Source organism: Anser brachyrhynchus, assembly GCF_964034855.1.
Source record: "Anser brachyrhynchus genome assembly, chromosome: 20".
In the NCBI taxonomy this organism is placed as follows: Eukaryota; Metazoa; Chordata; class Aves; order Anseriformes; family Anatidae; genus Anser; species Anser brachyrhynchus.
The window spans coordinates 7,054,145-7,076,283 of record NC_137713.1 but is presented as its reverse complement, the minus strand read 5'-3'; the positions used below and the strand labels follow the sequence as shown (position 1 = coordinate 7,076,283).

General features: G+C 43.4%; 1 protein-coding gene across 17 annotated transcripts in view; it reads left to right on the top strand.

Annotated features, from left to right (window-relative positions):
* RFFL (ring finger and FYVE like domain containing E3 ubiquitin protein ligase) overlaps positions 1-21,915 on the top strand; it is a 33,145-nt gene extending 11,230 nt beyond the window's left edge. For 11 of the 17 annotated variants that reach the window (XM_080563495.1, XM_080563493.1, XM_080563503.1 and 8 more), the window contains exons 2-7: positions 9,100-9,290; positions 14,572-14,976; positions 16,926-17,009; positions 17,393-17,600; positions 18,921-18,944; positions 19,228-21,915. In XM_080563495.1, coding sequence (XP_080419621.1) covers positions 9,105-9,290; positions 14,572-14,976; positions 16,926-17,009; positions 17,393-17,600; positions 18,921-18,944; positions 19,228-19,409 — 1,089 coding nt within the window. In that variant the 5' untranslated portion in view covers positions 9,100-9,104 and the 3' untranslated portion in view covers positions 19,410-21,915. Of the gene's footprint in view, positions 1-1,696; positions 2,363-4,402; positions 4,767-9,099; positions 9,291-13,633; positions 13,744-14,571; positions 14,977-16,925; positions 17,010-17,392; positions 17,601-18,920; positions 18,945-19,227 lie in introns of those variants that run through there. The other 6 variants (XM_080563500.1, XM_080563501.1, XM_080563508.1 and 3 more) reach the window with 5 other exon arrangements.
* The last annotated feature ends 224 nt before the right edge of the window (positions 21,916-22,139 follow it).

Below are 22,139 nucleotides of genomic sequence, written 5' to 3'. Positions count from 1 at the left end.
GAAGGGGGTGTGAGGTGTTTGTGGTGTCAGCAGCCGGAGGATTCCCTGAATTGAGTATGTTGTGCCTTTGGAGACCATTTCTGGCTTTCAGGTGGGCACACATCCAGCTAGCCTCTCCCAGCTATCGCCACGCGACTGTCACAGAGGTAGTCCAGGTGGGTTTTGAGACAGAAAAACTTCCCTTGAATAGAGCTGGTTAGGGAAGCCGTGCAGTTAAGTTATCAGATTTTCATTCAGCAATTTGTTGCTATATATTGCAGTTATTTTAGCAGCTACTCAACTGCTTGAAAAAAAAGATAGCTGGCTGAAACTAAGTCCAGGAAAGACTTGTGATGATGTGAATGGAAAGAGAAAAAACTTCAGAACACGAGCCAGGATCAATCTTTTTCCCATAATGAAAAGTACCGATTGAAGTGGTACACAACAGTCTCAGATTTCTGGACTGTGACTGCAGAACTTTTGACAGAGAACTTCTGTTTTTGCTGTCACTTCTGTGTGTGGGATGGAGACAGAGGTCCGCACATGCAGGATGTTAGGCAGGTATGGTAAAAACGCCGTGCTTCAGAATCGAATTTCTTCAGAGTTTTTTCTTCTCTTTCTGACTTAGTTTGTTATGTATTACACCTGACTTAATTTTGTTTTGGTGATGAGTGTGTCCTGCTAGGGTGAAAGTACGCACCAGATTTCTTGTTGCTGTTTTTCAGGATAGCAAGGTAGTGGAAGGGAGATGGTCTATCTGAGGTTACAAAAAAATTATTCGGGAAGAGGTATGGGACTAAGGAATTAAGGTAAAACTGGGTAAGAAAAATATTTGTCCAAAACTAGTCGGTAATATGATTTCGTTAATCACTAGGGGGTTTTGTTGTTTTGTTTGTTAGCTTGCTGAAAGAACGTCACTGACTTTTTGCAAGGGAAAAAGCAGGCTGTTGTTGAATTTCCATTTTGGCAGATGTCTCGAAACCTAATTATGTGTAATAGCAAGAAGAACTTTTAATCTAAATATTTTTTTCAATATATACAGTGCAACTTTAGGTCAAAATAAACAGTTTACATTGCAATAATACACCCCCCAGGTACCCTGTTCCTTTTAAAACAAAACAGGATTTCCAAAGTTCTCTTATTGGGAAAAACCATTTGACATAAGCTGTGCTTCTGAGAAGGAAGAAAACGGGTGAGTGCTGTTTGCAATTCAGGTGCAGAGCCTGGGAGTTGAGTGAGACGGTCTCATTTTTGTGACTTTGGTATTAGCTTGCTCTGCAATGCTGTATAAATAGCACAGCTTTCTAAAAGCATTTTCTCAGTTTCTAAATGAAAATGACGGGTCTCTGGTTTCAAAGAGGTGCTTGAAGCGCAGATCCTGTGCGCTCGTAACAGCACGGGCGGGTTTGCTGATGGCCATAGGTGCTTGCACCATACACGTAGAGCATCAGCAAGCGTGGCACACAATATGCTTGCAAAGTAGCATTGAATGCTGATAAGCACTGATAGAGCTGTAAAATGTTCTTGGATTACCCTCTGTGTTTTTTAATGTATTTGAGGTCTCTAATTCTTAATCTTTCTCTCTTTAAGCACATTTCCTAAAGGCTTACGTTGCAGAGGACTTGCTCCACTGTAAAACAGGTTATAGCAGTATAAAGGGATCTTTGTCTGCGTGATGGTTTCCTTTGTATGATATAACTAGGAAATTGCTTTGGTATTTTCACTTCTCGTGGAATTGGCAATAATTTAAGGCGATAGCGTTTCAGTGGAGCTGTGTGGGGTTGTGTCTATGCAGCTCCAGCTTTTTCCTGCGCTGCTTTGCGCCCTGCCCCAATGGGCTGCGCTGTTTACTTTCTGCTCTGTGGTAAACGGATGTCACTTCCTTGATTAAAATGCTGGTGTGCGGCCAAATTCCCGTCCTTTGGGCTCGGGGAAGCAGCGCACCTAGCAAATCCGCTGTCGGACGCGGCCGTGCGCCGTGCTCCATCACCTGGCTGGGCGCATTGGGATGCTCCGCGCCTCTGCTGCCCGCCTGGAGGCTTTGGAAGGCATCGTGGCTGCGTTAAGGAGGGCCTGAAGATGGATTGCTGGAGTGTACAAGCCGAGCTTCCAGCCCCATGGTAATGCACCCGATGGGGAAGGTCTAGGCAGCTCCATCCACCAGCCAGGGAATGCGAGTGTGCCGGCGCTGCTCGAGGACAGCTGCTGGCACTGACAGCAAGTGTGCTGCGCTCCTTGGTGCTCCAAAGCCTCGCCAAGACACCACAGAAAATAGCTTGGATGTTTAGTTCTGGCTAAGTTCAGTGCGGATTGAGCCGAATGCCTCATCCTCTGTGTAGCTGGATGGTTTCTGAGACTGACATCGAAGTCGCTGCTTGGACTGGTGAGCTGTCGTGTATTTGTCTTCATAAAGGTTGTCGGTGTTGCATGCTTAGGTGCCTAGAGATGAGACACGTCTCGTCTCTCCAAAACAACACTTCAGTCTCTCTTCCCTCAAACCCTCCCATTTCTAGCTGTGGTACAGCTCTGATGTGTGCCCGTGTATTTTTGCAAGATGCGTGTTGTCATCCTGGGCGTGATGTGGACTCCTACCTTTGCTCCGAAGTGCATTTTTCCTTTCCCAAGGTAAAAATCTAACGTGCTTAATCCAGTTGTTATATACAATGAACTGGATTTCCTTGCTATCTGTTAGCTGGTGCCCACTCTTCGATTTCCTCATGTTAGTCAAGTCACCAGCTCTGCGAGTGTGCTCGGACTGACAGCCTGCCTCCTTGCCTTGTGCCTCTTGCAAATATCTTGTTTGCTGAGTTTTCCACCAGCCCCAACACGTGGCTTCTTCCATTTACCATAATTCAGGTCTGTGTGACACAGACTGATTAAAATAAAACTTAATGAATAAATGTCATTTGAGCAGATTATAGCCTTGTTATCAAGTAAATACCAATTTGTGATGAGGGAAGCAGTGATTTCAGCTTGTAAGTGGTAGGTTATTAGTGGAACTAATTTTAGCAGGGCATTCCTTATCAGTGCAGGTTTACTTTTATTTAAAAAATGAAGAATTATAACAATGAACAACCATACAGTGCTATTAATGGGGCAAAAAATGGTTAATTACATACTTAAGTCATTGCAAAACAATGTTCATGAAAGTGGCATCTGCTGAATTTTGCAGGGGATATTGCATGGAATAATAACATAAAAATAATTCTAAAAGGGCTGTGGCAGGGCATGAGTATTGTGAAGTCACACTACCCTGTTCTGGCTTCCTGAGCAGGCTTCAGTGGTCTTCAAGGCCCTAGAAATAGTGGAAAGTAGTGGTTTTGTGAATAAAATTAATCTCAGTTGTCTTGTGTCCCACTGGAAGCGGTGCCTTACCAATGAATGTGGTGTTGTGGGTGCTGCGCAGTGGATAGCAGGTTGGACGTGTGTTTTTGTACGCTGTCTGTACTTGAAGCGCAGACCTCGGTGGATTCTGCGGCTCGGCAGTTGGCTGGTACGGGGCAAAGAGTGAGGGGAAGGGGGAGAAAGGAGGCTGAGACCCTGTGGTGATCTCACGGAAATCGCTGAGAAGCAGGAGAAGGCAGTTCAGGAGCACGGGGCGCTGCTGGCAGGGAGTAAGGAAGTCAGGGAGGGTGGCCTCTGAGTGATGCACGAGATGGAGAGAGGAGCTCGGTGCTTCAGGGAGCTGACAGAAGAGAAGCTCAGTGTGGAGAGCAGAGCCACTAAAGCAGGAGGTGTGAGGGCAGCTGATGGAGCTAACGAGCAAGCATGATTGTTGAAAAGCATGACCTGGCAAGGCTGCTGTTTGTCGTGCATCTCCCTCCCTTTTTGGCACCCTTCCGTATCTGCAGTAGCCTCAAGGGTCGTTGGCCTTGGTGTTGCAGTGGCTGAAGGACTCTGGGGAGGAGGAGGAGGACTTGGTGCTGCAGCCTCTGCTCATGTGGGAGCGAAATCAGCTGCTCGTGGGAGCGCAGTTCCTTTTGATCTCTTAACTCGAGTGTCTTGTTTGTGCTATTGTATTCCAGCTCCCAAATTCCTGAGCAGCCAAGCACACTCATGGACAACTTTATTCTGTTGAGCCAAAAGCTCAAAGATTCTGAGAAATGTTGGTTTTGCTTGCTCTGGTCTCTTACTGTTTGCACTCTTATAAAAATTCCCTTTATTTTCTTGTTCAAACATCAACCTAAGTTCTCCTATACAGACAAAGCCTACCCTTTGATAGAAGTCCACAAAGCATGTGTAATAAATCCTGTGTGTAGACAGTAGTCTCTGATATTCCAGCCAGAAGGGTTATGGCATTAATATTGCCTCTGCAGTAAGAGGTATTGTGAGAGTCTGAGTTCAAATGCTTGCCTTTTTTTTAAAAAATGAATATGGAAAGCATAAAATCCCAGGAATGCATTATGAATACTATCTCCAACAGGGTATGGGAGGAAAGCTTCTGGCATCAGTGATTTTTCCTCTGGAATGGAATAACACTCGCAACTTTATACAAAACTCATGGAGATGCGTAGAAGATGTTAATGAACAGCTGGTGAAATGAATTTCAGCCTGCTGTTTAAAGTCAGTGAAGAGAGTCACAGCATTCACAGCTTCATACCTGAGGGGGGAAAAAAGGCAATCCAGCAGTGTGGTAGCACTGCTGTGCCTACAGACCACGGCAAGCGACTCCCTGCCTCATCCGCGGTTTATTGGATGCCTTCTGGCTTTTCATTAAAGGAACTCAAGAAAGAAGGTAGAAGAGCACCCCCACCCTGCCAGGAACACGCCCAGAGTGATAATTGCAGGTGGGTGGATGTGTTTGCATGGCCAGGTTAGGCTGTCTTTGATCTTGCACCTCCAGCCCCTGCTATTGCAGGCACCCCGAGCGCAACGCGTGCTTATGGTGCAGGGTAGGTCTGTGTGGCCACCAGGAGTTCTCTGGTGATTGCCTGCAACACGGCTTCAGTTTCCCCAAAGCGTGATCTGCTCTCATCCTGCAGCTGTGTAGCGAAAACATTTACTTTCTCCCGTTGGCCAGTATGAGCAGCGTGTCCAAGAATAATGATGCCTGCTGCTATCAGTAATGCCTGTGATGTTACTCACGCCAGCAACTCGACCTCTTCCATTCAAGAAGTTGCTTGAGAACGCCAGAAGACTGTGGTGTCGTTAGCTTTGCCACACGGGTGTGCTAATATTGGTCAGGTTACTGTAGGGGTGTACCAAGCACAACAAAGCAGCGGCATTTTTTGCTGGTAAATGTTGTGGAAAGGCAGTTGTTTGTGTTAGTGCAGCTGGGGTGCTCCCCGCATGGAAAACAGCCGCTTGTCTGCTGAGGTTTGGGCTTTACGTAGGGCAGTGCTTGCTAGGTACAGTGCTTGAACTGCCACGTCTGCACCAACAAGCTGTCCTTCCAAAGCACTGCTTACGGAAATCATTAGTTTCTGGGTGGTGGTGACCATGTGCCTCTGAATGGGTAATGAGATAAATAAGGGAGTAGTTAGGTTATAGAAGTCATTGTAGAGCAATCTAAGAAATTGCCAGCTTGAAATCTCACCCTGAAGTACAGCTGTTGCTTCCAGCCCTCTTCCTCCGGTCTGCAAGTGGTGCTGCACAGAGCAAAGGAAAGCCCCTTTTTGAAGCAGGTGCTGGGTCTTACCTCTGATTCCTGTCATCTTCCTTCAGCTGTAGGCAGGCAGAAATTGCAGCACCTTAAATCTCAGTCCAGTCTGCTCGGTAGTGTAGCCGCCGGTTAGCAAAGCTTCACCCAACTGGTGGCAGTTTGAAGTTCCCATATTACAGCTGCTGCCTTTCCAGCCATTAGCAGCATAATTACTGCTTTTCAGCCACTGTGGCCCTGTGCGGATGTGGAACTAGTAGCAAGTATCTAGGAAATGAGATGCAGAGCGTGAGGACGGCTGCACGGGCAGAGGTTTGTGAGCTCCTTCTCTTGCCCATGGAGCAGTCCGGCTGGGCTGCAGTGGGAGGGCAGGCTGCTGGCAGGCAGGTACGGCACCGTGTGCCTGCAGGAGCAGCCTGCCTCGTCCGAGGGCTGGTGGCAGCACAGAGGTGCAGGGTGCCTGCTCAGGGCAAGAACGTGCTCAGGAGGAACCCTTCGGCCTCCTGAAAAGTCAGAGCTGTTCGTTTCCGTACACCTAGCAAAGGGCAGCACAAAGCAGTTTCAGTGAGGCACCTTTGTCAGTGTAAATCCTGCTTGCAGACAAGCTTAAACTTACACACCAAGGTTCTTAAATAATTAAAACCTGCCATACGCTATTACAGGCTGCGGTAATGTGGCTGTTGTACCTCCATGTGCTCCTTCCTCTTAGAGATGGAAGGTGCCTTTGGGAGAAGCTGTGCAGACCGGAGGGCGGGCCTGGTTGTAGCTGTCTGCTTGTGGATGTTTCCCTTCCGTACTCTCACAGATGAGCAGGATTAAGGTTCTTCTAAAACAACATCTGAGCCTTTTGTCAGCCTTTTCATTTCCAAGCAATAGCACGACTCTACAATTTCAGCTGAATGCAGAGTTCTGTCTTATTTTATCCCTGTTTGTGCCCTCCCTTGTGTTTTTCTTCCTGAAGTTTGATGTGTTGCAATGTTCCGGAGTGAATTACTGGGCTGTCTTTTTAGGAGAACAAAGTTTTGGGGGCAGGCAGTAGCATTTGTATATTCTGCTGCCGTGGGTGGCCTTTGGTTTGCAGGGGTCTTTGGAGCAGGAAGAGAAGAGAGCTTACGATGGACGCAGTTTTCCCCTGCTGCAGAGCCTGCGAATACAAGTTTCGCTGTGCAGAAGTCTCTCGTGTTGTTTAGATTTGCAATTCCTAGGAAGAAACCTCCAAACAGCATAGTTTAAAATACAAACTCAGTGTTTCCTAAATATATAGGATCTGTTAATGTGTGAGAAGGACTGATTGCTTGAAAATGAGTGTGCAGAAAGAAAGAGTAACTGTTTTTTCCTGTATGATATGTGAAGTATGTGTTTTGATTGCAGTGCAGCGCTAATACAAGTGGATGATGTGTTATTTCTGTTCGTGGAACATCTCTCCGTGTATTTATCAAGTGATAATTACCTTTGCTTACACAGGATGACAACCCTGGCATGTGAAACTAAATGTTAGGCTGAGACACTGGAGCTGTGCCGCTGCCATTTGCAGACCTCAGCTCCCTGTGTGTCGGTGAGAACTCGCTCTGCTTTTCCCTCGATTCTTGTTTATGGTTATAAATACCAACTGCATTGAAGCTTACCTTCTGACACCAAGTTTTGTACACAGAGATGCAACACGAATCCAAGTAGCTGGGGGCCTGAAGGCCCTCGCTGTTTTGCTGTGACCATCCCGAGTGCTTTCTGTGCGGGACGTGCGTGCTCCTGCCGAGGTGGTTTGCTCTCCGGAGCCGCTGGGGAAGCACAGTAGCCTGCTTGTTGTGTCTGAGGGTGGCTCCAAGTGACGTGGGAGGAGGATGGTCCAGGCACCTACAACACTTTCTGTCAACACTCACCGATAGGATCACACCTTGTGATTTTGGGGGTTCAGTAGTATCAGCTTTTGATAGTTTTAACATCACAAATATCTGTAATAATAGTCCAGTGCCCTGTGTCTGTGCCGTGCTTTTGGTCGCCCCGTCCTTCCGTCAGCTGCCTGGTGCTCCTTTTTCTGTTACTATCCTACTATTAGAGATCTCAGCACTGTGAACATCGGTTACGCCACAAATTGTTTAGCAGTCACGAATCTGTAGATCTTCCCACAAACACTGAAATCTGCTGAGCTGCCGGGGTAAACTCGTCGGTAAGCTCACCATTGTGAATCCTGAAAGGCGCGCGTCCGCTGCGGTGACAGCAGCCACTTTGACAAGCCACGTTTGGGCTTCAAAAGGAATAATGTTACCACTAACGCCACAGATACTGGAGCTGCGCCAAACTGCAGCAGCTTTCCAATTCAAATATATCAGCCCCAAAGACGTGACACAGCTTCAAAACAAACCAACCCCCAGTTTGTTAGCGTGTTGTACCAAATTACCCTTAGGGCTCGTACCAGCCCCCTTCCCATGGGAATCTGGGTTTTTACAGTGGCAAAAATTACCGTGGTGAAATAAATGAATTGGCTGCGTAGCTGGGAGATGTTTTATTTCCAGATTATAAAACTGAGCAGTTGCCGAACGCTGCCAGTGATGGACCTGATTGTTAAGACATAAAAGAAACACAGTCCAGGAGCTACAGCGTGAATGCAGAAATGCAGAGGAGGCAATTTGTATTCTGTTTACCATTAAGTGATGACACGTGGTGTGTGCTCTAGAAACTGAATGCCCAGATGAATTCAGATTTCTTTGTAAACTCCCCAAAGCCAGTTTATAGCAGTGTGTTTCTGGAATACTTCTGCATGGGTGGTCTTAGAATACAAGACCGTGCATTTTGCATTTGGCTGCTGGGATTTTAGGTTACGTGTGTATACGTCACTGTTTGGCTCGCAAGAAAATAAACAAGCGATTATGTGTCTCATACGCGATTGTTTTCCCAAGTTAGTTAGTGGAAGCTAGTGTCTGAATTTTCTTGAATGGCTAACGTTACTTGCTGCACGATGATTTAGTGTTTAAATGCTGCAGATTTGATTGAGAACTGGCATATGTGAGATCAGTGGCTCCACTGTCCTTGTCCTCTTAGGTTTGTACCTGTAAATTTGTGGAGGGATTTAGAATGCAGCTGAAGAATACTCGTCTGTAATCTAGCTGTTAATTATGTCTCATAAGCATTACTGAAATAAAATGGGAGCTTATCTGTTCCTGATACACAAAAAAAGAAAGTGTGTTATGCTTACATGGAATAGAGACAGACTGTTATAGCAAACTAATCACAGAGCTTCAGCCAACTGGAACATAAACTTTATCTTATCACTGGGATCTCTTAACACTTAAGAAATTCCACTAACAGCAGTCCCGAACTTCGTCCTTTCTCACCAAATGAGTGCTTGATGCAAGGTTTTTCTGTGTGCACGTTTAAGTTAGAGGAAAGCTCAAACCTTACAAATGCTGTCAGAACGTGAATCGAGGGTGGGAAATTTAAATGTGCATTTTATGATTCGTTCTTGCTTTAGCTGGCAGGTTGCTCCTCGTGCCGTGTCTAATGTATATTTTTTTTTCCCCTTCCAGTTACTATGTGGGCAAGCTGTTGTAACTGGTTTTGCCTGGATGGCTCACCTGAAGAGATGCAGCCACAGCCAGAGCAGGTAGCCGGAGCCCAGGCCTACTCCAACCCTGGGTACAGCTCCTACCCGTCTCCCACTGCTTCTGAGGAGAGCTGTAAAGCCTGCGGGGCGCACTTCGACAATTCCTCCAGAAAGGTGAGTTGTGAACGTCTTCCCTGGTGCCACTGACTGTTCGGTTTGCAGCGTGCTGTCTGATGTCTGCTTAATTACCAAGGGCTGCTTTGAAGAGAAATGGGTGCGCGTTAGAGACATCTGATTTGAGGATACCATATGGAGTAAGAGCTTGCCTTAGTATCCCTTAGTCATTCTTTCGCAATTAGCAGGCGCAGTTAAAGATGATTAGAGATGTGGTAGTTAGCCTTAAACTTGGCTCTCCCAGATGCTAAAAGAAGGCGGCCAAACTGTTTGTAATCATTTAAAGGAGCATTAACCTGAACGTTAGTTTTTTCATCTGTCATTTTAAAACGTCTAATGCTCTTTAACAAAAAGTCGTGGTAAGAAGTTTAGCATTTTATCTGTGCTTTCAGGAAAGGAAGATCTACGTATCTCTTGCAAACTAGAAAGCCATAAAAGTTTATTGAGGGCGTGTTGAATTGCTGAAGCTTGGTGCCAAAACAAATAACAAGCCAACCGGAAAACAAATCCATTTTATCTTGCCTATAGACTTCACTTGCAAGCATACAGATGCCAAAATAATTGTTGCCATGAGGTGTTCAATTAGACAGTAAACCCTGTCTGGGAAATTATTTGGGCATGGTGGTTCCTATAATGGTGCTTTAAAAGGCTTCTTTTGAGGAAAGCTGTTCAGAGTCCAAACTCCATGGCTTAAGAAGTGTCTGATATATTCATCCACGTTGGCAAATATCTTTGAGATATTTTTTGAGATATTTTTGCTGAGAAAGGGTGAGTCTTGGTAGAGCTGTTGCTTTCTACTCATGGAACAACAGGGATGTTTTATTTTTGCACCGAGAAGTGTTACTGCTCCAGAAATCAGTACAAATTGCAATTTTGTTAATATATTTTGAGGTGTTACTCCCCTTAGTGGTTTGGGTATGTAAATATGCTTAGATGTTTTTTTGACAGCAGGCAGACTCTGGGTCAGCTGGGAATAAACACTACAATCACTGCATGTGAGTGTGCATAGTATTGTCTTTACACTGCAGTGTCTTTGCAAATACTTGCAAAAAGAATTATTCTGAATCCAATGTTAACTCTTCTGCATACTAGCAAGTAGTGGATGTAGATGATTCTGCTTTTGAAATGTAAATAAATCGTGAAGGTATGTGTGAGTTATACTATATCCAGTGCTAGGTCTATTTTTTCCTGTTATCTTCTAAAATGTATGTTCCAGTATAAGCTGGTGTGCAAGCTGTAGAGGATCTGCTGAAGCAGTGCAAGGTGTTTCTGCCCCCAGCAGATTTCCCTGTTTTCCTGCTGGAGTTGGCTGGCTGTGTAACTGGGACAGCGGAGTACAATGCGTGCTTCTGTCTCAGCTGCTGCCATTCAGAGCAGGCTATCAATGAGGATGAGTTTGAGGCTTATGTTCTGTATTGTGAAGGGGGGTTCCTAACTCACAGGCCACCTCTCTTCTGCCACCACAACTACTGCAATCCCTGGGACTGACGGGAGCTGGGTGGCTACGGGTGGTAAAGCTTAAACAGCTGCGGGAAGGTCTGCTAGAGCTCAGCCATCAGCCCTTGGCCTCCAGAGGAGGATTTGATGTAAAGAACTGTATACGCAACTTATAGAAAAACTGACATGTTTGTAAGCCATGTTAATTCTTTAATTCTGTTGATGTGGATGGAGAAAGGCAGGAAATCTTACTTTGATGCAACAAGACCACAGAAAACTGTGTTTTGTCCCAGGAGAGGCAGTACCTTTGAACTCTAACGTCCAGCTGATGTTTATGTTGAAATACAGCGGATTAAAACAAATTCTTTCCACATTGCAGACTGTATGGATAACTTAATTTGCCTTTAAAAACAAAGGCAGAAAGATTGTATTTTAAGTTCTTGAGTTTTAATCATAATTGTATTTTTAATTTTTATATAACATGGCACCAACTAAAAGAACTAGGGTAGGGAACATATGAATGAGCATGGACTTGTAAAATGCTTTTTAGTAACTGTTGGAGCATCTTTAAAAGATGTAAAGCTTAATTTTGGAAGCAAAAATAATCTCCATTTTTTGTTTTGTTTTTGTTTTTCTTCCGTTAGCTGACTTTTTTGATCTTGGTGTTCTGCAGCAAAATCCCCACAATCTTTTAAATTTGAAACAAGCATTCCTCATTTCCCTCTCAGCTAATGGAAAGCCATGGCAGGAGTTTCTGGGGGATATGTCAGATTGTTGTTCCTTCCCCGTTTTCTGATTTCAGTGGCTTAAATTGGCTGACATTTCAGGAAGATGCTGTTCTTTGCATGCTTCCAGAAAAAAACTCCTGGCAAGCTGGAGTGTAAGATTTGAGGGGAAAAAAAAAAAAAAAAAAAAAAAAAAAACCAAAACCAAACAACACTAGCTGTGCTGAAAGCTTGAATATTGGCATTTCTTCCTTTTACCCTGCATATGGAGAAGAGCCAAGTGTATCAAAGCCCTGTCCTGGTGTCTCTGGGAGACTAGCTGTCAGAGCACACCACCAGCAGCAGCTTACGTTCGGGACAGACTTCTGATTTAAAGTATTTTGCTTCTGCTTGACCACCCTGTGATTGTGCTACCAGTTAGAAATACGAAGTTAGAAATACGAAATTGTTCAGAAGTGGTCTGACCTTTTAGTAACAGGCTTTAATTTACTGCCACATCTGAAATGCATTGTTCTGAAGAGAACGTGGTCTTCAGTCACTGCCTTTTCAGAGCTCAACAGATGTATCAAAAGCTGTAAAAGCTGCTTAATGCTAGGGTGCAGCAAGCAGCTTCTGTGTGTGTTTAAATACCTGACACTTTGATGCAGGCTGGGAATGAAGATGAACCCTAGTGGCGAGCTGATAAGTCAGAGGCTTAGCAGCCTGCTTTTATTTTGCCTTCTCAAATGTATCATTTGATAACTAAGGCAAACGTGTGTTATTGCTGTTAATGGCTTGCAAAAAGTACGTTGGATAATGCAGCCCTTGTGCTGTGCTCGCTCATGTGATAGCTAAACACAGAAGCACTCAAGTAGGCGTTTTCTGGGTTAGAAGGTCCTTGGCCATACAGTTCCCTTGGGAGCCAAAGTGGCAGCCTGCAGAGCACGGGGAAGGCTACCCTACAGACAGAGTAAAGCAGAATATATATATATACATACGCACACACATATATACATATATATATTTTTTCCTCAGTTTTTCTGGTTGCTCTCCTGTCAGGATGGGCAATTGACAGAAGGAAAGTGCTGTTAACGTGGTTATTTTCCATTAATCTGCCTTTGTGGAGTGTTTGTTTCCCCACTCCAGGCACGTGCCTGCCCCAAAACTTTTCAAATTAATGAATTGTCCCTCCAACCTTGGGGTCAAAGAAGTCACCAATGCTTCTTTTAGTAATGACCAAGTTACGGAAAACTTTTCAAAACTGAATGGTATGTGGAGATTGACTTCCATCAGCAACAGAGCAAGACAGGAAAAGGCACTTCTGTGTGGCGTGCCCCCAAGTAAACAGCAATTTTGAGATGAGGTTTCACGTCCGCGTGAGATTCTCTCTGTGGTAAAAATGTTCATGTCTTAATGTGCTTAGGCAGGAAGCTGGGACCTTTCCCACTAACTGTCATTTTAAGTCTATTACAGGGGCTAAATGAGAAGTCTGGCGGTTATAATTGTATGGGTGGTGTGGGGCAGGGGGGCTGCCAGGCTGTAAAGGGGTCAGAAGGAGCTTATGTAGGCAAGTAGTGTATTACACCTTTAAAACATGAGAAGCAGCTACTTTCTTTGAACTGTGAAATTATAAATCTTCTTTAATCACTAGGAGCAATTCATGAAACTTTCGTTTGTCTATGAGTTTGTATTTGTTGCTTCTCCAAGTCTTCATGGATATTTTTCCTTGTACAGCTCTGAAGGATTAGGACGTTAGGATAAATAGGCAAATTTATGGTGACTCATAGATAGAACAGGGAAAACTATTTATCTCTCCCAAGCAGATGTAGAAGTAAAGGGTATAAATGATAAATATCTAAGCACAGCCTACAACTCTAGTGATACAAGGTGACTGCTGCTGACTGGTCTCTCTGAAGCCTTTTTGATTTTTGCTCCAGCTCCTGCTGGGACAAGCAAACATATGCACAAACCCTTTCAGAACGAGGAACCTCAAAAGAAGGAAAACGTGAGCCTACTTGGCTCATTCCAGAGGTGACCGTTTCAGGGTAGAAATGATGTGCCCTGTCAGGACAAGAAAGGAAATGACGTCTGTAGGTGCCGCCTGTTGAGCTCCGTTTCATAGGGCTGCTGGTCTTCTCTGAGACTGTGAGTTAGCATTCCTTAACCAGCACTGAAATAATCCGGTTCTTTTTTTCCCCTCAGGACTTTTTAAAGGGTGCATAATGTGGCTGTTCTGCTGCTATTCCTATTGGAAAGTGCAGGATTTGACTTCCCCAAGTGTTGAACACTTTCTGCAGAAGTCAACATGGACTGTGAGTGCTTGGAACTTCTGAAAATCGAGCCCTGAGTGATATCAGAACAGAATAAAATACAAACATTAAACAATGGAACTTGATCTGAAAAGTTTTAAAACATCTGGGGCCTAATATTTCCAAAACTTCCAACGCTTTCTGTCTAGTAGCTCATTGCCACACAGCGTGCATATTATTTTTAAAATAAATAGCTGGTTTTGATGAATAAATGTTAAGTTCTTTTCTGTTTGTCAGACAGCTCCTCTTATGGTGAAAAGAAGATTCATTTAGTGACTGCAGCAATTTGGAGAGGAAAAAAAGGGTGGGGGGTAGCTTGGAGCATGTACAAAGCAACAGAGAAATGTTTGTAAGTAGTTCCCTCTGATGCTGGAGCTTTCTTACTGCACAGAGCAGTGTTTCGTTGTTTTATGAAGCAATGTATAGCTGGCTGTGATGTACTCTGCAGTCTCCTGCCTCCTCAATCTCTCTTACTTTAATCTGTGGCTTAAACTGGATGAACAGGTCCAGACTGTGGGCAGAAATCTCCTGTCATTTGAGGGAATTGTTTCAGGATATATTTAATTCTGGGTAGGTCTCTAGTGTACGCAGTGCTTCTCTAACATCTGTGAGGAATTTAGTGGTCTGCTCATAGGGTCAGTCCTTTACCTCGCCTAGGAGCATGCACGCATACTTGGCACTTTGTTGTAAATTAGGTTTTGATTATGCCCTAATAGGGGTCACGGCTTATGTTGGCTTCCAGGTGCCAGGGGAGCGCTGCCTGTGGCTGTTGTGCCCTGCTGTCTCAGAGCATGGCAGATCCCTTTGATTCTGTTCCCTTCTCTTCCCCAGCATATCTGCTTGGACTGTAAGAAAAATTTTTGTACGTCCTGCTCAAACCAGACTGAAGGTGGTCCCCTCCTCTGCCACCTCTGTCAGCGTTTCCGAGCCACAGCTTTCCAGCGGGAAGAGCTGATAAAGATGAAGGTGAAGGATCTGCGAGACTATTTGGCACTCCATGAGATTTCCACAGAGTTGTGTCGTGAAAAGGAGGACCTGGTATTTCTGATTCTTGGCCAGCAGCCACTAATTAACCAGGAAGATCAGATAAGAACAAATTCATTTAATACTAGTGCCTCTGGACAGCAAGACTTTGTGATTCTCCCACCAACCAGCACAGCATCTTCTACCTCAAATGATGTGTCTCCAGCGTCTGCAGATTCCATCTCAAGTTCACAAGCTCAGGAAAATCAACAGGTACAGTCTCTAACCAGAAGCATCTTTCGCATACTTGTCCATCTCTGTTTTTGGATTAACTACGAAGATGCTGCATGAGGTTTCCAAGTAGGTAATGTGCCATAAAAGTTTAACACTATGGATGCCTGCTTAAAAAGCAAGAGGGCTTCTGTTTAGAGCAGCTGACAAAATGCTTCAATTGCATTTTACACATGCTTTTCTCAGTTGTGGTGTTTTTTAATATTAATAAATTCGGAGTGAGGACTTCACATTTTTTTACAGAATAATTAGGAGAGTTGTTTTACACTGCCATGCTGCTGCACCAAAGTGGAATGTGCCACTTCTGTGGAATTTCTGCACTAGTGGCATTTAATTTGGTGGGCAGGGCTAAGTATAGTGAGCGCTCACTCTGAGAACATCAATATTTTGAAGTCCTTTGAGACATATTTTTTTGCCACTAGCTACTTCCTGTGACTAATGGTTCCTTTGGTATGTGATGTCTGTGTTGGTGCACAGATCTTTGTGTGTTGATGTTGACAGCTTTTTGACAACTGTATGTAGGTATTAGTTGTTGTTACTCTTGAATTCATGTGCGAGACAGCAAGCACAGTTTAGAGCAATCCTGCAATTGAAACTGCTGGGAAAGCCTATTGTGAGATGGGCAAAGTTTTTGGTATCTCCTGCACCCAGATTAATAGAAGACAAAACCCCAAGCCTGTTGTTAGTCTTCAGTCGACGATGAATGCTGTTCTGAGGAACCTTGTAAAGGGCATTTGAATCTAATTGTTTTTATTGATTTTTGCTTTGTTTGTCTTTCTGCTATCTCGTATGGGAAGTTTACTCAGTGTCTGACATCTGCTCCCAGTCCTATTACATAAGTTAATAGGTATGTTTAGTTCCTTGTGGACCGGAGCTGTGGAAGCGTCTGTACCTTCTGCTTCCTCAGCAGATATATCTAGTACAAAATAAAGAGGTTCATTATTTTTTTCTCCTTTTTTATTCTATATTATTATTTACATTATTGTTATTATTTAAAGGGCCTTTTTTGTTTTCTGGATATTGTCATCCCAATTTTTTACCTGCACATTCAGCTCTGCAGTCTTCCCTTACTGTCCTGTAACATATTACAGGTTCTTTTCTCGACTGACAGGACACCCTACTACAGTTCAACTCCTTTCATTGTTATTCCTTGACTTTGTAAATATCAACCAGTTATCACCTCTCTAGGATGGTAACATTGCAGTCTCCTTCCTCAGTAGGGAAACCAGAGGGGAAGGATAGCAGCTGAGGGAAGTCAGCTGGAATTACGCTGCAGTTCCTTTCACTTTATTGAGTGCTCTGAGCAACTGCCCCTTCTCCAGCTTTGGTTCTGCTGCTCCTTCATGTAGTGTCTCCTGTTTGTCCAATCCAGAACCCAGCCGAGGAGGTACTTCTGTGTGGTTACTCTGAAGGTGACCTTTGATGTCTCTGAGTATTTTTGTGGAGGGGTCTTATAAGGAGTCTTGCACTGATACTGGGTGTGCAGTCAGGCTGTGATATCACAGCGGGTCACGTGCTGCAGCCACTTCGCAGTGAAGGATTGCATAGCAGTGCCAGGACTTGCACCGTGACCTTGTCGGGGGCCCTGCTACTGTCTTACGTCCACGTAGATTTTGTTCTCTTCCTGACCCAGCCTCACAAGAACATCATGTGGGACCTTACTGTAAAAGTACTCTACCAGGGTTTAAATTAAGTGGGACTTTGGAGGGTCAGATGCTGCATTTCCATTTTTAAAAATTGTTTTACTCATCTTAAAATTATTTGTTTCTAAGTGCTGCACAGGAAGTATCTTCTGCCAGTGTGCCTAGCTTTTACCTCGTGCTACAGTTTGCGATTCCAGTGGGTGGGGTTTGCAGTTGTACTGAACTATCACGCTTATTTCCCTCTGGACAGAGACATGCTGTTGGTGAAAGCTTTATTTCCTCTTTTAGGCAATTGGGTATGTGTCTCCAAGCCAAGTCGATATGACAGGAGTTGGGAATGCACCAGAAGCACCAACAGAGGAGGAGACACAGGTTTGTGACCTGGAATTAGACAGATAACAAGGAACACCAAGTTTCCTTTGCTGTATTTGCCACCACAGAATCATTACTACAGAGATGGGTGACTAAACAGTAATTCAGCCTGACCACCTGCAGACGCAACCAACCCCCTTCTATAGCATCATCCTGTCCTCCACATACAGAAAGAACTGGTGTCACTTGGACACTATAATTATAGGAATGATTTCTTTCCATCTTAGGATTTGTATTTCTGATAAATGGAAGGATTCACAGAATAATCAAAGTTACATGTACATCCAAACATTAATTCCTGCTAGTGCACATGTTGAAAGCTTATTTAAATTGTAGTGCTGGTTGCTGAGAGCAAGAATTGTTCCATCTTTGTTCCCTTTCAGTCTACTCACTCGGGAGATAACCTGGTGCTGGGGAGGAAGGCTTCTCTTTCTGATCTAACAAGCATTGGAGACATCAATGCACTGTCTGTGCGACAGCTGAAGGAAATTCTTGCTCGCAACTTTGTCAACTACAAAGGCTGCTGTGAAAAGTGGGAGCTGTTAGAGAGGGTGACTCGTCTTTACAAAGAAAAAGACCTTCAGCATCTAGGTAAGAAATCTAGCAAGCATGTACCTGTTTTCCCTTTCTGCTAGCAGTTGCAGAAGAGAGTAGAACTTATCTTGTTTCTTTTTCTTGCAAGTGAGAGTAGAGGCACTGTATCAAACTCGAATTACAATGAAAGTGGCAAACTATTTGCCACCATTTGTGTGTGTTCAAGAGGAGAGCATTATGCAAGCTGTGGAGAGTTATTTCCCCATAGTAGGAATAAAGGAGAACCACATGCCATCCAACTCAGGACTTTGTACAGCTGTGGCAGATCGCACTGGTTGCTGCAGCACCCACAGAACAGCTGATGTATGGCTACAGACAGGACTGCAAGAGCTAGAGTGAGCTTTCATCACTTGACTTGTGGTAACTGACAAAGTGAGCCAGAAAATGCCTTAGCTTAAAACCAGTGAAAAGTAGCTGGTCTGCAGAGAGCAGGCGTGTAGTCGGTGACTGTGGCTCCTGCTTCTGAACAGCTGTGGTTATCTGTCCCTTGGTTCTGTCCTTTTAATCACAAGGGGAACCTTCCTGTGCATGACCTGCACCTGCTGCGCTTGCACGGTTGACTGATGAAGAGAGAGTGGCGTGCTAGAAGTGCGTAGAGAATGCATCTCGCTTGACTTTCAGGTCCCAGCGTGCAATTCTTGGTGATTAGTTTTAAAAACACCCCTCTCTCTTCTCCCCTCCCCTGACTTGCAAGTTGTTTACAGAAGTATATTTAGAAGTATATTTTAATGCTTTTACTTTAGAGAGAGGTTTGTTTCTTGCTGTTGTCTAAAGCAGTGCTGTTTTTTTAAACATCTCTCCAAGCTTTGTCCTACACATATGATGAAAGATTTAAGACAACCACCTCATTTTTGTGTTCTTTCAGTGCATTTTGTACTTTTGACAGAATTTATCACTTTTTCTTGATTAGTTACCCAGTGTGTGCATATGTTTCAGCTGTGTTCAACAGTATTGGTGAGCTTGTGTAACATCAAAGAAACTGGCAGAAGCGGCTACTTAAAGAGTAGTTCTAGGAAGCTACATTGCATAAATTCCGCCTGTCTTAAAAATTGAGATATCACTCTAGATAGTCGCTTATCTCTGCAAAGCAGTAGCTATTACGTAAGCTCAGTAGAAGAGAGTTTCTTGCTCGTTGAAGAACCTGTCCTAATCAGAGAACGTGCAAACCTCTGCATGGGGATCAGGAAAAAGGAGTCTTGTTTGTTTTGGTTTAGTAATCTCCCTTCAAGGCTTTCACCTCCTGCTTAATAGTACTGCTTGAGTAATTTTTCCCAGCTTCTCTTATTCCCACCAAATAATTTTTTCTTTTTGTTGCAGTTTCTGACACTGATGATCAAACAGGTAAGTGATATTCCTAATGTTGCTTCATTTGTGTCGCTGCTAAGAATCTCAGTGGTACTTCTGTTTTGATCATACAGAAAGTACCGTGTAAAAGCTAAAGCCTTCTACTTCTTCCCATTTGACGGAGCAGGTATACCTACATAAATGTAGATGCAAAGGGGATTTTTTCCAAATCTTCAGTGTTCAAAGTACATTAGAAGCCCTTTGATAAAGACAACTCACAGATTGCACAATGACATACCCTTCTGTGTCTCATGCAAACTGTGGTCTCTTGTTCACTTAGGTGGTGCTGGGCTCCCTGGCATGGAGGACAACCTCTGCAAAATCTGCATGGACTTACCCATTGACTGTGTCCTGCTAGAATGTGGCCACATGGTCACCTGCACCAAGTGTGGAAAGCGAATGAGCGAATGTCCCATATGCAGGCAGTATGTGATAAGGGCTGTTCATGTCTTTAAGTCCTAAGCGGAAGACTGGTGATGCCTTAAAGCCTCATCTGCTGTTAGGGAAATGGTCAAAATTACTACAAATAATTAGGTCAGAGATTAGGTTGTGGACCATATTGGAAGCTGGAAGTGAGGGAAGAATGAAGCTTGGGGAAAATTGCTCTTACTCAAGCTATGTTTGGCTGTGCCCTTTCCGCTGTACCGTTTTACACCACAGTGCCTGGACTCCTGGGAGGTTATTGCCAGCAGCAGACAGAAATAATTAACAACCACCATTCTAGAGTAACTTGATCCACTGGTGGGAGATAAACAGATGCCTGTCTTTCCACCACAAGTATTAGATACTGAAGCTTCTGATTTTCCCCTGAATAATAAATAAAATAAGACTGGGGTCTCAAAAAGCGATGTGTTTTGCTGCTACTGAATTCTGATTCTACTTCCCCCATGTTGTTTTTATGCAACATACTACTTACCGTCAATTTAATTTTCAATTAATAAATTTTTTTTCAATTTAACTTCTTATGCTTGCAGGACAGGCAGCCTGCCTCCAATTTCCATATTCAGAATGAGCTTAATTCCAGCCTGGTAGAATTGTGGAAAAATGTACCATTTTATTTGAAGGTGGGCTCTGTATTACTGAAATATGTAAGGGGACTGAGAGACTGTGAAACATACAGCCTTATCTTGCCTGGTGTTTTTTTTTGTTTGTGCCACTAGAAGGGGAATATCTCGTTTGCCTGCTGTTAATTTGTTTGAATTCATAGGCTTCCTTACAATCTATGCCAGTAGTTGCTTTAAAATTGAACTGACTTCATGTGATTAAGGAGTTAAGAAGCTACAGCTTGAGTCTTTCTGGTTTTGTGAGGAAAACGTACAGCTGAAGTGTAAGAATTCTATTGCTACACAATCATATTTAAGTACAGGTGACTTTCTTTTTAGAAGAGACATGAAAGAAGGCAGAGGCAAACTTCATTTCCCCTGAATCAATAAAATGAGCAGAAGTGAAGTGCAGAGGCTTCTGTGTATTAATCAGCTTCCCTTTTTTCAGTTTTAGTCCTCTTGCATTAAGCCTGCTTAGCAAGAACAATTTATTTTGTGATCTTTGTTTGTGAGGGTGGATAAGAGACTCTGTGGTCTGACAGGTGACAATCACAAGATCTTAGAGCTATCCTTGTGAAGAGCATGTTCCTTTGGAAGCCTTACTACAGAAAACTGTAACTAGCCTATTTTTCCCTCAGTGGCCTGCAAGTAGCCCGTCCATTTGGCTGGTAACATGTATAAGTTTCAGAATCTTGATGCCTTAATTTTTCAGCCACTGTGGTACTGCATACTCAGTTCAAGTAATGTGTGAAGTTGAGTACCTTCTGCTGCAGGCTTTTCCTATCCAACTTTCCCCTTTATGCTCTGATGATCATTGAGCGTTCAAACATACTCTGCATGGGTGTCAGAGGAACAGCATAAAAACAAGTGTTGACTTAAAGCCTCTGGAGTACTGGAAAGTGCAGTTGTAGAAATGATCACCAAAGCCTTCTACTTTTGCAATAAGTGGTAATGAGTTAACAGTAAATTAAACTTCTGTAATATTTAACATGAAATATCACGTGAGTAGCAACTCACTTCTCAACTGGCACAGAGTGGAGGGTCTCTACTTTGCAAGTAGGAGTTAAGCACTTCAGACGAAGAAATCTGTCACTCAGTAGTTAACAGAACCTCTCCACTATTGAGGTGGCCTCTGACCTCGATAAAAAATAAGCTGCTGAGGCTTATTTAAATGAAAATGCTGAGTTTCACCTCTTCCCCTGTTCAGGTTGTTCTCTAATCTTCGGCTTAAGGTTTAACAGCTTCCAGCATGAGGAGAGAACTGATACAATTCAATGCATCATGTTAAAAACATGCAGGTAAGCATTAACTGTATTTACTCTTCAAGAGGTACAGGAATATACATACAAAGCTTCGAACAGCCTCATTAGTAAATTCACTGTGAAAATTCATGTCCTTTTTCGATAAACTCAGGACTGGGGGGTATTTAACAGGAAGAAGATTATTCTCCTGTGGACAGATCTACTTTTATTGTAGAGAGTAGGTTTATTTTCTACAACAGATAAATCAAGTTGCACATCGATGGTTGAAATTTTAGCAATGAGAAGATATACCCACCATGAGTCTGAAGTGTGCTTTCTGAAGGGAAAAGCACTTTTTTTTTTGACTACACTGTTTCCCTTGCAAAAATGTTTTCTCTTTCATGGATACGACTGACTTGTTTTTAAAGGGAAATCAAAATCTGGAAGAAACTGATTAATAATCCAAAGGAATATAATGATCTAAACTAATAAAGTAAATGGAAATATTTATGTGCTTTATGTACACTGTACATGGTTTAAATATTTTAAAGTTAATATTCTACTTGAAATGGCATGTTTTTCTCTTAAAAAATCCTCTTGGTACTACAATGGTTAAACCTACTAGTTTTGGTACAGAAGTTTGGTTTATAATTTTATAATAAACTTGAAATGTGATTTAGTTAACTTTGTTTTCTGCCTCTGTTGCCAACAAGCTAGGACAAAACAGAAGTACTTCTGATTTTTAACCAGAAAAAAGTTTGGGATACCCTGTGATTAAGTATCATTATAGAGTGGGATACAAACAAGTACGTAGATATTGAAGGGGAAAAAGTTTAACTGAGAACCCTAACTTCATCTTAACTTTATGAATACTACAAAGGGGAAAGTAGTCTGTGAACCCTCAAAAC